Source organism: Copadichromis virginalis, linkage group LG14 (assembly GCF_057382275.1).
Source record: "Copadichromis virginalis isolate Kocher_CV1m ecotype Utaka linkage group LG14, C_Virginalis_male_GT1.1, whole genome shotgun sequence".
NCBI classification, from domain to species: Eukaryota; Metazoa; Chordata; class Actinopteri; order Cichliformes; family Cichlidae; genus Copadichromis; species Copadichromis virginalis.
This window is the reverse complement of record NC_140631.1, coordinates 14,376,310-14,391,378: the sequence shown is the minus strand read 5'-3', so window position 1 is coordinate 14,391,378 and position 15,069 is coordinate 14,376,310. Positions and strand designations below refer to the sequence as shown.

Below are 15,069 nucleotides of genomic sequence, written 5' to 3'. Positions count from 1 at the left end.
TTTATTGTAAAGAAAAAAGCACGTAAAGTGGGTTTTACCTTCATGTCTGTCACTAACGAACTTGACAAAGAAGAAGAGATGAAGATCTCATGTGATGGATAAACATAAAGAGAAATGAGGAAAGAAGATAGAGAATAAATGAGCACAAGTATAAGGTAAATTCATTTTAAGCTTCTTTGCGCCTCTCTCCACTTCAAGAGAAATATTTGGCTTTACTCCACTACAAAGCTTAAGATATTGGTTTTATACACATCAATAAACAGTATATAATGCATTAATACAGTATATTATGGCTCAAATGATCGGCACCTTAACAATCTGCAATCTTAAAGTGCTTTGTAGACCTTTGAGGTAAGTACCATAACTACTAAACACTTTGGGTACAGTATTGGCTGTTGTACTTGGATAAGTTTTTCCTATGAGATTACTAACATTTAAAATGTGGTTTAGATGTTTTTTTCCAAAGTGATGAGTAGTAGTTTTTCATTCAAGTTATTAAAAAGCTTTCAGTAACTGAAAGACACACTCCTACTCTTGTGTCCCAGTCACTTAGCCTGCATAGTCAAAGCCTTGACTAATGCCAGAGGGCTTTCCTCTTTGAATATCAGTGTGACCTACAGCCACTGAGGAGGCCCAGCTGCAGTCATTTCTCAGCCCAAGCTTAAATCCAGTTATGCAATCCTTTTCTTTTCCAGACCACACACATTCACATGCACTCCCACAAGGTGTAACTGCCCACCTAAGGGCCAGTCTCACAAACCACAGGAGTAACCCAGCATTTTGAAATATTTGCTCGTTACTCTGATTTAGCCTTTTCCCCCTGCCCAGAATCAAGTCTGACTCTTGAAGGATGTTATGGAACAAGCAAGAATATGGGCATAAAGCGAGCGAGAGAGAGTGAGAGTTGGGCAGAGCAACGTGTGTTGCCAATGACCTCAGAAAAGCTGAGTATTAATAGCCACGGGGACAGCAGCCATCCCAGTGCTATTTCTGGTTATGGCATCACACTGTGTGTGTGAGATGAATGTGAAACTGTAAAAGTGTGTGGCTTAACAATGTGTCTGCATGCGGCGATCATAAAAGCATATTGCAAGATGTCTCATGAGTTTAAAACTACACTGTCAGCAAAATGTAGCGTAAATAACTCATTCTTGTCTTTTTGGCTAACCACAATTGTCTGCTGCAGTTGTTACAGCACACAGCACACCAGTAATGGCCATTGCTGGGCAACACAGGAAAGACAACTTCATAGACACTTGATTCTTGAGATTTTAAGCCTGTGGAGGCCAAATTACTGGCTATTTCTTAGTACTCCACAATGTTAGCGTCATTTGTTATTGTAATTCACTGATGCCACACTTTTAGCTTTAGTTTCTCTGTTTACTCTTTGATATTCACATGCAGAATTTGCTGACATTTAGAGAAATGTATCTCCTTTATTATCTGTAAAACATTTTGTCTACCACTGACTGTAACTCTGCTGCTTTGTAGGCATTAATTAGCCCAGTTTAGTTGCGTAGAGTAGCTAATGGTTGCTGGTGTCAGGGGAATGTTGCAATTGGTATCATTTTTAACATGATGAAATGCAAAAACTCCATTAATATTTCAAGAATGGCTTTTTAAATTATTTCTTAGTGGACTGATTGTCTTTATACTGTCTTTATACTCACCTGCAGTCACTTTATGTACACCTGTTCCGCAGGTTGTGAACAAAATGATCTAATAAGCCATCATGTGACAGAAACTCAGTGTGTTTAGGCATATAGGCATGATCAAGTGGAGTTCAAGCTGAACATCAGAATGAGGAAACAAGGTGATTTAAATGACTTTGAATGTGGCATGATTGTTGGTGCCAGCTAATCTGAACATTTAAGAAAATGTTTTCCCCACATAAATGTCTCTAAGGTTTGCAAAGCATGGTCTGTAAAACAGGAAATATCCAGCCAACGGCAGGTCTCTGAGTGAATGTCAGAGGTCAAAGGAGAGTGGCCAGACTGAGGCTGCATCTGAGGCTTCACACAGTGTCAGCAAAATTGGACAAAAGAAGTTTGGAAAAACATTTAGATCATGGGATGGATCAGAATCTGGTCTAAACATCATGAAAGCATGGATCCATCTGTCTTGGTCAAACACTGGGTTGTTTGGTGTTTATCAGTCTCATCAGTCACTGTTTAAACGTAGCTGTTTCTGCTCCCAGCCTCCACCAGATTATCAGCCTCCTCATCAGGTTGTTTTGCAACACCTTTGTTAACTTACCCTCTCAGTGTGTTAGTGCTCTTTCGCCACATTTCTAGTTCCTCCTGGCTACATATGTATGCATAATTTTCTCAGGGATTAATAAAAGTCTGATTCTGGCTAAATAAGTGGTCTTCACATGTGCAGAACGAAACTGTTTCCTTTCTGCTGGTCAACTTCTACTGTAAAACTGTTTTAGAGTTCTCACCTCATTTCACCACATGCCTGCTCTCCTCTATCAATGTCCACCTCTCCTGGAAAAGAACCAATGGGCCAACTCCCCAGGGTCCCCTCAGCGGTACCCCTCAGTTACAGATTCCCTCTGAGTGGTACTATTGGTCTGACCAGCCCTTGGTACCATCCTGCCTGACATCAATGGTTCAGGGTGCTTTTGATAACTTAGTGGTGTGGGGGATAGTTCCTTGGCACACTTTGGCATCCTTAGTACCAACTGAGCACAATTTAAACACCACACCCTTCCTGACTATTGTTGCTGACAATGCCATGCCCCTTTATGACCATGGTGTATCCATCTTCTGATGACTGCTTCCAGCTGGACAATGCTCCATGTCACAAAACTCAAGTCATCTTAAACTGATTTGTATAGCATGACAAAGAGTTCACTGTACTCAGAGTCCCTCCACTGTCACCAGATCTAAATCCAATAAAGTACTGTTAGGGTGTGGGATGTGGTGGCACAAATCTGCAGCATCTGCATGATGATGTCATGGTAATATGTACCAAAATCTCTCAGGAATGTGTCTTTAAAGCAGTTGTGATTGAGCGGGCACTGAGTGTACTTTGTTTACCATAAAGAACCAACATAATTTGGCAAAAATTTGGCAAACCGTCTTCTGTAATTCAAACTCTTATAGAAGTTCTTTGGGTGTTGTTTATGCTGTCAGAAGAAACAGGAAAGACTAGGGTGAGATACACAGACTAAACTCGATATGCTAAATTAACAGTGGTATCACGAGGAAGGGTGTTGTTATCAGTACGTTAAACACAACAAGTTATAGTTATAGTTTTTTCAAGTACTTATATGAAGTCTTGATTAAGTACAGGGTACATAAAATATGCATCTCAGTTTGATCCTTAAGCCTCCAAAGGCATCCGTGGTTACATTTTAACCAATCAAAAGCCTTTATCAGAGACCTGATGGAGCACATTCACATGCGGCATTGATAGGCACACATCAAACACGTGTACACATGGAGGGAGTTAGGCGCTCACTCTTTTTCTCTGTCTTTCTCTCTCTGCCACAAACACACACACTCAGGGGACTGGAACCCCATAATTACCGAGCAGCAGAGCCCACTAACCACTGGCTGGCCCCGGACTGATCATGTGATGGTGCGATCACTGGGGCCCAGCACGGAGAAACATTTTCCCAGGGTCAGTTTTACAGTTTCCCTCCTGGTCATTGAGGTTGTGAAGGGGTTATTAAGCTGATCCATAGACTGCACTTAAGAGAAATATCATTCCAGAGCTGTGCAGTAATACAGAATGTGGCATGTGTCTCTTCATGGCTTCTCCAGGAGCACAAGTTTATTTTTGTTTTATTTCCCCTGTCCACACAGATCTTTGATTGTACAGCACTTGTCTGGACACAAAATTGCTGTGTTGGCTGATGAAATTATAATCTTGTTCTTTATGTCTGTTTTCTCTTTTTTTTATCCTGAAGAGGAAGACAAAAAAAGAGAACTGCCAGCTGCTCCCCACAGTAATGAGAGTAGATGAAACAAGTTTTATGTATTGAGCATTATTAACTGATTTGGACTTCTGATGGTGATTATGCTGCTGTTTAAACTAATTACCTAGTATATTCCCAAGCAGGTAACTTTTGTTATCAGAATATTTTTTGCATCATCAATACCTGACATTTTCTAGTTGATGAATTTTACTAGAATGCCAGCCAAGTCTTACTGTATATGAAGTGGCTCAGGGACTGACAGAAAGGTTTAAGAAATCTGTTTTAATTCAAGGTGATACAGCAATGGTCAGAAATATTAATTTTAATGAATCATTACAGAGAGAGAGATGTGACAGCCAGGAAGAGCAGTGTTGGCAGAGCAGAGCTTTGCTGTTGCTGCCCATTGTTGAGGTAGTACTCAGCAACCTTCTTGTTGGGGTTTGTGCCGGTGAACCAGAGCTGCATGCATTTCCCAGAGGTTTTGGTGTATGTGGTATAGATGTAAGAGTTGGACCAGATTTCTTCACACATGGATTTGGGTGTGGGAAAAACATCAGTCCACTTACTGCACTTGCTACCTTCAGGACATTTGTTGATACCTGTGACAGAATTGAATGCATTTGATAAATTTTAATAGTGTTGTTTCTGCATAGATGTAAATGTAAAAGCAACAACAACAAAAAATCTCTGTGTGAAAATGTTTTTGCAAAACTGGGAATATGCTTGCTGTGGTTTATAAGAGAAATGCAAGCGCAAACATGCATGTCTGCTTTGCTTTTCCAAGTGTGGGCCCCACCTGAGCTCCAGTCCCATCCCTTGTGCCAGTTAGTTTTGCAGGTGAAATCATTCTTGCAGTCTTCCCACCAGGTTTCACAGTCCTCCTTACATAAAGGCACATCTAAGATGCGCTCCTTACGCCAGCTCTGATCCACCTACACAAATGCACACCATTGGCTGATTAGTATAATCAGTAATGAACTAAATAAGCCCCTTTCCCTCATAGTTCTAACTACTGCGTGTATGTATATATATATATATATATATATATATATATATATATATATATATATATATATATATATTCTGTTTCCTCAGTTTGAACAACAGACCATTTCTGTCCTTTCAACTTCCTGTGCTGCCATCTAGTGACAAAAATATAGACAAACATTAGACACTCAAATGCACACGTGGATGAGAATACTCACTGGTTGTATCCAGGGTCCCAAGTGTGGTGAGCACTCATAAAAACAAGTGTCCTGGATGAAATGTTTTTTGCACTCCTTGCTCATAATGCCACAGTGATTCCAGTTGAAGTTGTAGAGATAGGAGGCATCGTCATGGGCTTCTGCAGAGGTGTTGGCTGTGCAGCATGCATTATCTCGCCATGGAGAGCACTGGAAAAAGGAAACCAGAATCACTTTATGGATTTAGAACTAAAAAAAATGTTTTTTCCACCAAGCTCCTTGGGGTTTAAATCAAGACAAGAAGGGAAACGTTAGCGACAGTGCTATGTTTGCAATTATCACCTGCTGGTACAGTTGTCCCTCAGGGCCAGGCTCTGTTTTGTGATGTTTTGCATCCATACACATGTTCAGTTTGTCCAGAGACATGGCTCCACCAGAGAGGGCAAGCAGCAAGGCCAGGACGGACCACATGACTGTAGGGGAGGGAAGCATCAACAGCAGGTTGTGGGAAAAATCTTAATACTGCTTATAAAGAGGCCAATAATGGGAAGAAGGAAATAGTATGGGATAGCAGCCAACTCCCTGTGACCTCTAACCCGAGTCTGACGAACAGCATTTTACTGACCTTAGTTAATTTTCTACCATCAGCAGGCAGGTGTCTGGATTGTTTGGTCATAGGTACTAATTTAATATTTTAACAGTATTTACAGTATTTAACAGCCCTGGTGTAGATCTCTTTCAGTAACAGACCTAGTGACAAAGTTTAGAGTTTATGGTAATCCGGACAGTCCTTGTTTTTGCTTTTTTTGTAAGAAGACAACCTGAATTCTCCAAAGCTATAGAACTCCAAACTGGACAAAAAATTTACAAGGAAGAACAACTAAGCAAAGCTGATTGATGTGGTGATGACTTAATAAGGGCTGGGTATCCATTTTGATTCCGATTCACAAAGTCCCGATTCGATTAGATCCCCGATTCCATTCAATTCGATTCAATTTTGACTCAGACAGTGAGAAATATCATAATTGTCATCATTTATCAGTACATATCCATATTTTTATATCTATGTATAAAAACAAAGCTGAAACTTGTGAGACTTTACCAGAGGTGTAAGCATCACAGGAGATGCCTCTGTGTAAGTGGGGATAAAACTTAGAAAAACATGAAGGAGATTTTCTTGGCCTGGCTTTTTATAGCAGATAACCTTTAAAAATATTCTGCAGTAGGCAAAAGAGAAGAAAACCATGAATCAGCAGATGAACATTAAACTTCTTAAAATTATGCCGAATTGCAAAACGCTCTCTAATAAAACCTCTGTAACTTTGCTTTGCTTTGTTCAGCATCAGGTAAATTTCTTTATTGAACAGCAGAAATTAGGTTTTCTTGTCGGTGGTCATTTTTAAAAAAACAAACCCAAAAATCCAAAAACCAAAACAAACAAAAAGCGGCTGACAGCACTGAACACAACGGTAGACTGGTGCATAATAAGCAAGCGAATAATGCAGAAAACAGAGATATTTCATGGTAAACTGGGCTCTTGAGTACACTGAGAAAGAGCTGTGCAGGAAGTTTGATTTTATCGTGGTGGAAGCAAAAGAGCAAAAGTAAGAGGGAATTCATGACGATGTTTATCAAACGTGAAGCATAGTTTTGATCTTCTTTTGCAGCTGGTTCAGTGAATTGTGGCCAGAGAGTAATGAAACGTCCAGCTTCATAATCTTTCAGATGTCGGTTTTCAGCACCGACGGCACACACGTGGACACGATCCACGCTTTGTGTTCACTTCTTTTTGTGGAATCCGTTTACCTGCACTTTGTGAACTTTTTATCCAGAAAGGTGCTATATAAATAAAATTTTACTTACTTTCTTTTACTTACTCTGTCCCACGTGTGATTTTTCTCTCTGCTAATCTGACTTTTGGGTTCTTTTAAATACTAAATATAAGACATGAGAAAGCTTTACCCACAATACCGCAACAAATAAAGTGTGGCTCCTGAATGCAGCATAAAAATGCAAAAGGACACAATGTAAGCTATAAAGTGAACTCTGTCAGAGAGCAAATGTGTCTCCACACATTTTTGCGTTTAAAAGCCAAACATTAAAAAACATGAAAGATAAACTTGTCAACGATTTTGTAAAGCTCTAATCATCATATATAGATAAAGTAATCCATATGCATGTAAATAGAAGTAGCTGTGTATTATCGTATAGTTTAGAAATACAAAGTAGATGCAGCTGTGGTGAAAATTCATTTAGAGACAAAGTAATAATGAACAAATTCCCTTTACCTTTGGATTTGGTGATGACTCCTTCTTGAAGGGATGATCCTACAAAGCTGTATCTGCAGATGCCCTTTAACACACTTCTCAAGACCAAACAAGAATTTCCAAACACAGATTTGTGCCTGACTGCGTGTTTGTGTGTGTGCACGCGTCTGACTGTGTGGGTAGAGTGTGAGCGAATGAATGTGAAAACTTGCTGTGCTTTTGACTAATTAGTTTTCAAAGTCCAAAGACCATATGAAGTGTGTGTGTGTGTGTGTGTGTGTGTGTGTGTGTGTGTGTGTGTGTGTGTGTGTGTGTGTGTGTGTGTGTGTGTTTAAGATGTGACAAATTCAAAGACACCCCCACCTCCAATGATACGGGTATCCAGGTCTGGGTCCCCTGGTCCCTTCAGAGTGGTGGGTCACTTTGAATGACTATAATTACCATGTTCTCAGTTATCTCCATTATCCTATGATGAAATACTTCTGGCCTGATTGGACTAGTATTCTTCAGGTGATTATGCCTGCGTCTGCAAGGTACAAGAGGTCACTAAACTACTCTCATAATTATGAAAATGAAGTCAGTTATATTTTATGGCTTTCACAATCACATGCACTCAGTCAACATCTATGGGAGATTTTGGACCACCATGTAAGACATTCCTCTCCACTGCCATCATAAACACCAAGGGCGGGACTATCTCATAGAAGAGTGATATTGCATCTGGTCAGATAACTGTAGAACCAGTGCCAGGCTATCTATAAGCTACTTTAACACTCTTGATGTCGGATTTTTCTTTAATTTGTTACCAGTCAGCAGTTCCTGTGAGCATGTGATTTTCCAGTTTTATAACATCTGGCCATGAAGAATATCAGTCTTATCTCAAGGAGAATATCAGTCTTATCTCAAGGTTTAACCTGCTCACCACCACCCTGTTGTGACAGGGCAGCGTGACCTGGGATGACAATAAGAAGATCAAAAGGATGGTAAGTAAGTACTTTTAGTGCTCTCACCATGACAAAGAAAAAAGAAACTTTACATACACCCTCAAGAGGGTAATTTCTTTGCATGTGCATGAATGTGCTTATACTTGAGGTTAACGCTCTGAACCTACTGATAAGAATGTTCAACTTCAGCAGCATTTACAGAAACCAGCCGTGAACTACGACAAAAATTCTGTTATCTCAGCAGCTTCCTATAGTTTGAAAGAGTGTTTGTGTTATGGGTTGCTTAAAGCTGATATACACTAATCACATAATACACAATACTACTGCTACTACTACTACTACTAATAATATATGGCAGATGCTACTCTTCCAGACAGATACAGTACTGTGCAAAAGTCTTTACTCACCTCTCATTTTACTCACTACTTTTTTTCAGTCACTTTGTTACCAGCAACATGCCACAAAAATGCATTATTTATTCCCATTTATTCAGTCGAATCTATTTGACTGGGACAAAGTAATATTTTTGCACAAGGAAGATAATTCATCTTTGAGCTATTTGCTGAAAACGTGGCATATCTCAGCTTGGTGTGCAAAAAGTCTGAGACAGGACTTGAGAGATGGTTCAATTGATCCATCTACTGTTCATCAAAGTTTCATCAGAAATGGTCTTAGTGGAAGGGTGGCTGTCGAGAAACCATTCTTAAAGAAAAGCAACAGGGAGAAAAGACAAATTGCACAAGCACCGGACTGAAAACCAGTGGAAACAGGTCTGATGGAGTGATGAATTCAAATTTGAAATTTTTAGTTTAAATCACCATTTGTACACAAGAGGTCAGGAGAGGTAAAACAGTGAGTGTCTGAAACTATCTGTAAAGCATGGTGGAGGCTATGCAAAAGGGAGCCAACATGCTGAGAGGAGCTTTGAATGTCTTTCAAGAAGCCTGGTGAACTATTCCTGAAGTCTACTTAAAGAAAGGACAAGAGCACTTGACTAAAAAAGTTCAGGCTGAAGTGCACTAAGTGGTGCAGAGGTATACGCCATGATGGATTACAGCTTGTTCAGTGACCTTCTCTCCACCGCAGCTTCAAATGTGTCCAGTTTGCAGGCATTCAAAGAGCAAATCTTTCTAATCTGTTCTTTTCTAATCTAGTTTGCTGGTGTCACCAACAGTTACTATTGGAGGGCACTGGGTGTGACCAGTTCCTGAGTGACTGAAAGTCTCCATCATTTTACTGTATAGGCTGAGGGATCTCTTTATCCTCTTTTTATATGCAGCTTCTGTGTTGGTCTTCCAGTTTAACCTGTTGTTGATGATGATGATGACATCCCAGTTCTTCTTCAGCTTGTCAACACCATGTCATAAAATTAAATTAAATAAAGACAAATAACATGTTTTATTGCATATACCGATCATTAAAATAAAAACATGGTAAATGGCCTGTATTTGTACAGCGCTTTTCTAGTCCCTAAGGACCCCAAAGCGCTTTACACAACCTGTCATCCACCCATTCACACACATTAATATCGCTGTGACACATTTTAGTTAAAGCTCATTAGTGTTTCTACTTTATTTAGAACCTCTCGTGCCACAGACGTGGCTCATGCTCCGAAAAGGGAACCTTTATGGAGAGCCGCTGGAGAAAGGAGGACTCTTTATGGGTGAACACCAGCAGTTTCCGGTAAAATTTGTTTTGAATTTTTGTCGAGCCACTGACAGGGACTCAGACTGTGGATTTCGGGTAAGGTTAAGCACGAAGTTATTTTATTGTTTGATTATATCACATCATTTTCAATCCACAATATCAGGGGAGTGTTAGATTTTAGAGTCTGTGAGTCTTAAACTGGAGGACTTTTAAATCGACCGTTAATGACGTATTAGCTGTTCCTCTGTCGTTTGTTGTCTTAACGCAAACTCCGGCTTCAGTTTTCTTTCTGTTTTATGGGATTCATTTCTGTTGTGTGACAGAAATGTCCACGCTGTTTCCGTCGTTGCTGCCCCGGATAACGGAGTCTCTGTGGTTTAATCTGGACCGACCGTGTGTGGATGAGACCGAGCTGCACCAGCAAGAGCAGCAGCACCAGACCTGGGTAAAGGCGCCCCAGAGCAATTATAGACTTGTATTTTCCATCTTTATGCAATTTTTTTGCTTCCATTTCACTTACGATGAGTTTATATACTCTGCGCGTGTTAGTTTATAATTTATTAGTTTGAGTATTTGCGAAAGGCTAAAAGTCATATAGAAGTCCTGTAGTCTGCTATAATTACTGGTGGCTCTATTATTTTTTCCTTTATCAGAATCAAAATAATAAATAAACTTATAAATACATCTTAATCCCAGGAGGAAATCGTTCTAACTTGAGCTATAAATGTGAAAAACAGAAAGTGTAAACACTATATATAAAAAAAGAGTAAAACTAAGGCACTCAAAGTGCAATGTTTAGTCAAAATTAAATGTTACAAAGTTAAAACAATACTTTACACAGTACGGTGTGAAAGATTGTTCAGTACTTAGCATAACTTGGACAGTATTGTCCTTTCTGAAACCTCAGATCAGTCAAGCTCCACAGCTGCAACATCTCTGGCCATGCATGATCAGTCTATTGATCGTATTATGAGACTTCATACACTTTAATATGTGCAAACTGTCTCTACCGTAGCTGCAGAGCATTGCTGAGAAAGACAACAATCTGATGCCCATTGGAAAACCAATTTTTGAGGTAACGGAAAAAGATTTTTAAACACAAAATAGACACAGTGTGAAACAGACTGGTTACATACTTTGTTCCCCTCCATTCATGCTGTCTGCATTTACTGGGTGCAGGCAGGCTACGAAGAGGAGGAAGAAGAAGATGACGAAGATGAAGAAGACAGCGAGGAAGACTCAGAAGATGAAGAGGACATGCAGGACATGGATGAGATGAACGACTACAACGAGTCACCTGATGATGGCGAGATAAATGAGGTGCTTTTCTTTATGATTTGAATAATTTTTTTTCCAGGCGACAGTATCACAAACCCTACGGTCATGAGGTTTTTTAATGTTAAGACTTGGTAAAAATACATGTATCTAAATTTAATTCAGTTTCTTTCCATTACCAAAACTGCCTCTAATCTAGCTCGGTTTCTTTCTGTCAGGTGGATATGGAAGGACCAGACCAAGACCAAGACCAGTGGATGATTTAAGACAATACTGGTTTTCATCAGGCTGGCCCTGGGTTTCCACTCCATGCTTAAAATACAACTGCTGCTCTTCAGTCTCTGACATGTTTTTATGTGTGAAATTAGTGAAAGAACAATGCTGAAGAATCACCATAAGATACTTTGAGAAATCAGTGCATTTTTTCTAACTTCAATTTAATTACAATTGTGTGACTGTGGAAAATACTTTAAACCAATCAAAGTGGCTCCAATTGTGTGGTGCTCTTAAGTAGTGTTGTTTTTGTATCAAGTCGGGAAAACCTTCACGCAGTGGTAGCAGCAGGCCCACTGATCCGTTATGTAAACCTTGAACTTTTGCTATCTACAGTTATGCAGAGCAGCGTCTGCAACCAGCAGACTAAGCATGACCATAACGTCAAGTCAGCAAAATAACTTATTGACCTATGCAAGAGTCATCCAGTTGCTTCACCATATAGTCCTGTTCTGTTTCCCAGCAGTGTTTTGTATGTTACAGAAATACCTTCAGCAGAGCATTCATAAAACCCCAGGACATGTATTCTGATCAGACACTTTTTATATTTTGAACTATGTCAGAAGCAAAAGCTGCTAACAAATATTTAAATATGAGACACAGAGTTCTGTCATGGTTATGTTGTAGAATATTTAACCATGGCATTCCCTACTTCTGCTGAAGTTGTAAATTATTTTAACTGAACCATGTTTCTGTTTTTGTGTATTTGAATTTATTAATAAAATCTAACAAGATGTGACGCGTCACTTGTAGTTCAATAAAAAGTTTGGTGAATTTTGGTGGTGGGATGGCCAAGGTTTATATAATTAGACTTTAACTGCAGGGAAGATTTTAAGAATTAATGCTTGCAGTTCAGCTGAAGGAAGACAGGTGATTAATATTAACATGTACTTTAATAAAAATTTTATTTTAATTTAGGTTTAATTTGCATTTAGATTAAATTTTGTGAGTCTCAAATTTGGGAGTAAGAAAAAAGAAGCCTTAAAAAAATTGTTTATTTGAGTCTTTTAAACAAAAGAAAAGACATGAGATGCTGAGAAGTCACAACAAAGTCCCAGTAGAATAAAAGGTGATTGGAGCATATGAGATACCTAAACTGGGGATTGTTTATATTTCTCTATATAGAAAGTGTCAGCCTTTTGTTTTAAGATTTAATTTAGCTTTGTTTTGTTTTTGTGGGTAAATGTTGCAGTAAATTATCTCTTGTGAAATCGGTGGGGCACTTGGTCAAACGGGATCTGCAGTAAACCTTGAAGCTCCTTCTTTACCCAGTATGCACTAGTGAGTTATTTTGCAAGGTATTTCTTCACAGGTTGAGCTGTATTGTTACACAGACTAGAAATTGAAACGATACCCCTTTAGATGAAGTAAGAATTTGGACATTTCTGTTTCTGAAGTGTGTGTTTGAGTAACAATATGAAATCCTGCCATGATGTCATGATCTACTTGATTCCCTGGTACACCAGCTCAGCCATCCCATCCCTGATGCCCTTGCTATACTCTAGCATGGCCCGGTGGATCTTCCATTCATACAGGCCACTCTTGCGAATATATCTAAGGAACTTTGGAGCACCAGGAAACAGCACGTTGTCTGCCAGGATAATAGATCCTTTTCCCAGTAGACCAGAGCCCTCGAGCATCTGTAACACACAGGGACAGCGAGTGAGGCAGCTGGGTGGGTAACAGTAGGAAAGCGCAAACCTTTAAGTCAAATATATAATATAATATAATATAATATAATATAATATAATATAATATATACAAATATCCTGTCTAGTAATTTATTCTCATTACTTGCAGGTCAGGGAGGTAACATTTCTTCCAGTGGTCCATGAAGACAAAATCCAGTCTTTCTAAATTGTAGTCAGAGCGCAGCTGAGGGATCACTTCATCAGATGGATTGACAATCAGCTCCACCTGAGGAAAGCACAGCATGATTATCAAAAGTATGAAACTCTCATTGTTTAGTAAAATTAGAGTAATAAAGCCCCAAATGTATCTGGTCTTTCAGACGGCCTGCTGCACATGAAGTGTACTGAACAAAGAACATTTTTTAAATTGTTTAGATGCTTCTCTAACTCACCGTGTCATCATCAAACCCTGCCAGGCGGATGACTTTCTCAGCGATAGCGGCATTTCTCTGGTCCATCTCGATGCTGTAGAGCCTGGCGCCCAGAGGCAGAGAACGGGCAATCCGCACAGTGCTGTATCCACAGTGGGCACCCAGCTCCAGCACTGTCAGAGGGCTGTGCTCCATCAGCAGCCGGTCCAGGATCTTTCCTAAAAATCAAGGAAACCATACACGCAAATACACACCTAAAGGTGCTTTTTACTTTTTAAAACAAACAAACAAAGATTACGTTTGCTGTGTTCAAACTCTGTACCTTTTTTAGGTCCAATGTTGCTGATGAACTCCACCTTGCTGCACCAGACATCAAAGGTGTCCAGGATACTGTCAGGGTCTCCGGGGGTGGCATGAGTGAGGACGTACTGAAAGGCACGCTCCTCTCGGCTCAGACCAGTAACGCAGTCCTTCCATATCCTGATGAGGACTGCCCGATAGAACAGCACAAAGAAGTAACGGTACCTGATAATCAGCGTCAGCAGGAGTGGAAGGAAGGCCAGAGCAATAGCAGGAGACACCATCCTAGCATCTACAGACAGAAACACACATGCACAGGTCGGTTATTTGTCAGATATATTTTAACAAAGTGAGCCCTGTATTATTTATCACAAGAAGTATAAGTAAACACTGACTACAAGGGTTTTTGAAAGATGTTTTGATTGACTGGCTCTGGAAAACCTAAAAGAGGAGACCTTTGGGAACAAATAGTCTACACACACACACACACACACACACACACACACACACACACACGCGTTTACAGCATGTCATTAAATTATGTCTGCTCTCTCCCATAGTTTGTGTCTTGTCTCTGTGTGCTCCTCTTTTCTCTCTCTTCTTTAACCTCACCCACCACTCGGTCGCGGCTGATGGCTGCGCCTGCTTGAGTCAAATTCTGCTGGAAGTATCTATCTTCGGCCTGGTGTTTGCCATAGGGGATCATTAAATTGGTGTTTTTGTGAACTGGCAAGTCCTTTAATACCTGAAGTATACTTGTTGCTCTCTTTCTGATTCCCACAGAATTTATGCACCTGCAACACCTTATAAAAGCACTGAATCATTTTGATTTCATGGTCAACAGCATAAACAGAGAAAATATTACTACTCAACTTCAATTTAACATTGATCGGTGTCTTAGACAACACTGGGCGTGCGTTCCTTTAAAATTTAGAAATTCCATGATTGGCACAAGGGAATTTATATTATTGCATTTTTTCTTAGCTCAGGTTCATTGAGGAAGGCACTTGTCTTTTTTAAATAAACATCAACTGATGTTCTCATAAAAATAAAGAATCATAATTCAGGGGCAGTGGTATCACTCTCCAAACTACAAAACCACTTACTTATTCTGTTTATGCACTATGTGCTTAAACTATGATGTACTGGCACGTAAAACAACAACAGAAGGTAATACTGCACTGGATTA

At 39.7% G+C, this 15,069-nt stretch overlaps 3 protein-coding genes across 4 annotated transcripts; 1 reads left to right on the top strand and 2 right to left on the bottom strand.

Moving 5' to 3' along the window:
• Window positions 1-4,201: 4,201 nt before the first annotated feature.
• Window positions 4,202-7,559, bottom strand: folr (folate receptor). Of its 2 annotated transcripts, XM_085478802.1 has the most exons (5): window positions 7,401-7,559; window positions 5,455-5,585; window positions 5,134-5,322; window positions 4,725-4,860; window positions 4,202-4,527 (listed from the first exon to the last, which is right to left on the bottom strand). In XM_085478802.1, the coding sequence occupies exons 2-5, from the start codon at window positions 5,581-5,583 to the stop codon at window positions 4,262-4,264; spliced, it is 720 nt and encodes a 239-aa protein (XP_085334928.1). In that variant the 5' UTR covers window positions 5,584-5,585; window positions 7,401-7,559; the 3' UTR covers window positions 4,202-4,261. The 2 variants fall into 2 exon arrangements, with proteins under 2 accessions (XP_085334928.1, XP_085334927.1); XM_085478801.1 differs by lacking the exon at window positions 7,401-7,559 and having other exon boundaries at window positions 5,455-5,604.
• A 2,386-nt stretch (window positions 7,560-9,945) lies between these two features.
• Window positions 9,946-12,254, top strand: anapc15 (anaphase promoting complex subunit 15). Its single transcript, XM_085479382.1, has 5 exons — window positions 9,946-10,066; window positions 10,294-10,415; window positions 10,986-11,045; window positions 11,150-11,290; window positions 11,464-12,254. Exons 2-5 carry the CDS (start codon window positions 10,296-10,298, stop codon window positions 11,509-11,511), a joined length of 369 nt encoding a protein of 122 aa, XP_085335508.1. The 5' UTR covers window positions 9,946-10,066; window positions 10,294-10,295; the 3' UTR covers window positions 11,512-12,254.
• Window positions 12,255-12,428: 174 nt separating this feature from the next.
• tomt (transmembrane O-methyltransferase) lies at window positions 12,429-14,168 on the bottom strand. Its single transcript, XM_085478799.1, has 4 exons — window positions 13,903-14,168; window positions 13,602-13,798; window positions 13,313-13,435; window positions 12,429-13,158 (listed from the first exon to the last, which is right to left on the bottom strand). The coding sequence occupies exons 1-4, from the start codon at window positions 14,162-14,164 to the stop codon at window positions 12,961-12,963; spliced, it is 780 nt and encodes a 259-aa protein (XP_085334925.1). The 5' UTR covers window positions 14,165-14,168; the 3' UTR covers window positions 12,429-12,960.
• Between the last annotated feature and the right edge of the window lie 901 nt (window positions 14,169-15,069).

Excerpts from the sequence above, each read along its gene's own strand:
- anapc15 (XM_085479382.1), top strand. The coding sequence starts at position 10,296 with ATGTCCACGCTGTTTCCGTCGTTGCTGCCCCGGATAACGGAGTCTCTG. Across the intron at positions 10,416-10,985 it reads AGCAGCAGCACCAGACCTGG|CTGCAGAGCATTGCTGAGAA; the intron begins GTAAAGGCGCCC and ends TCTCTACCGTAG. Across the intron at positions 11,046-11,149 it reads TTGGAAAACCAATTTTTGAG|GCAGGCTACGAAGAGGAGGA; the intron begins GTAACGGAAAAA and ends TACTGGGTGCAG.
- folr (XM_085478801.1), bottom strand. The coding sequence starts at position 5,604 with ATGCTTCCCTCCCCTACAGTCATGTGGTCCGTCCTGGCCTTGCTGCTT. Across the intron at positions 5,323-5,454 it reads AGGGACAACTGTACCAGCAG|TGCTCTCCATGGCGAGATAA; the intron begins GTGATAATTGCA and ends TCCTTTTTCCAG. Across the intron at positions 4,861-5,133 it reads TGGGACCCTGGATACAACCA|GTGGATCAGAGCTGGCGTAA; the intron begins GTGAGTATTCTC and ends GCATTTGTGTAG.
- tomt (XM_085478799.1), bottom strand. The coding sequence starts at position 14,164 with ATGGTGTCTCCTGCTATTGCTCTGGCCTTCCTTCCACTCCTGCTGACG. Across the intron at positions 13,436-13,601 it reads CAGGGTTTGATGATGACACG|GTGGAGCTGATTGTCAATCC; the intron begins GTGAGTTAGAGA and ends TGCTTTCCTCAG. Across the intron at positions 13,159-13,312 it reads GTTACCTCCCTGACCTGCAA|ATGCTCGAGGGCTCTGGTCT; the intron begins GTAATGAGAATA and ends TGTGTGTTACAG.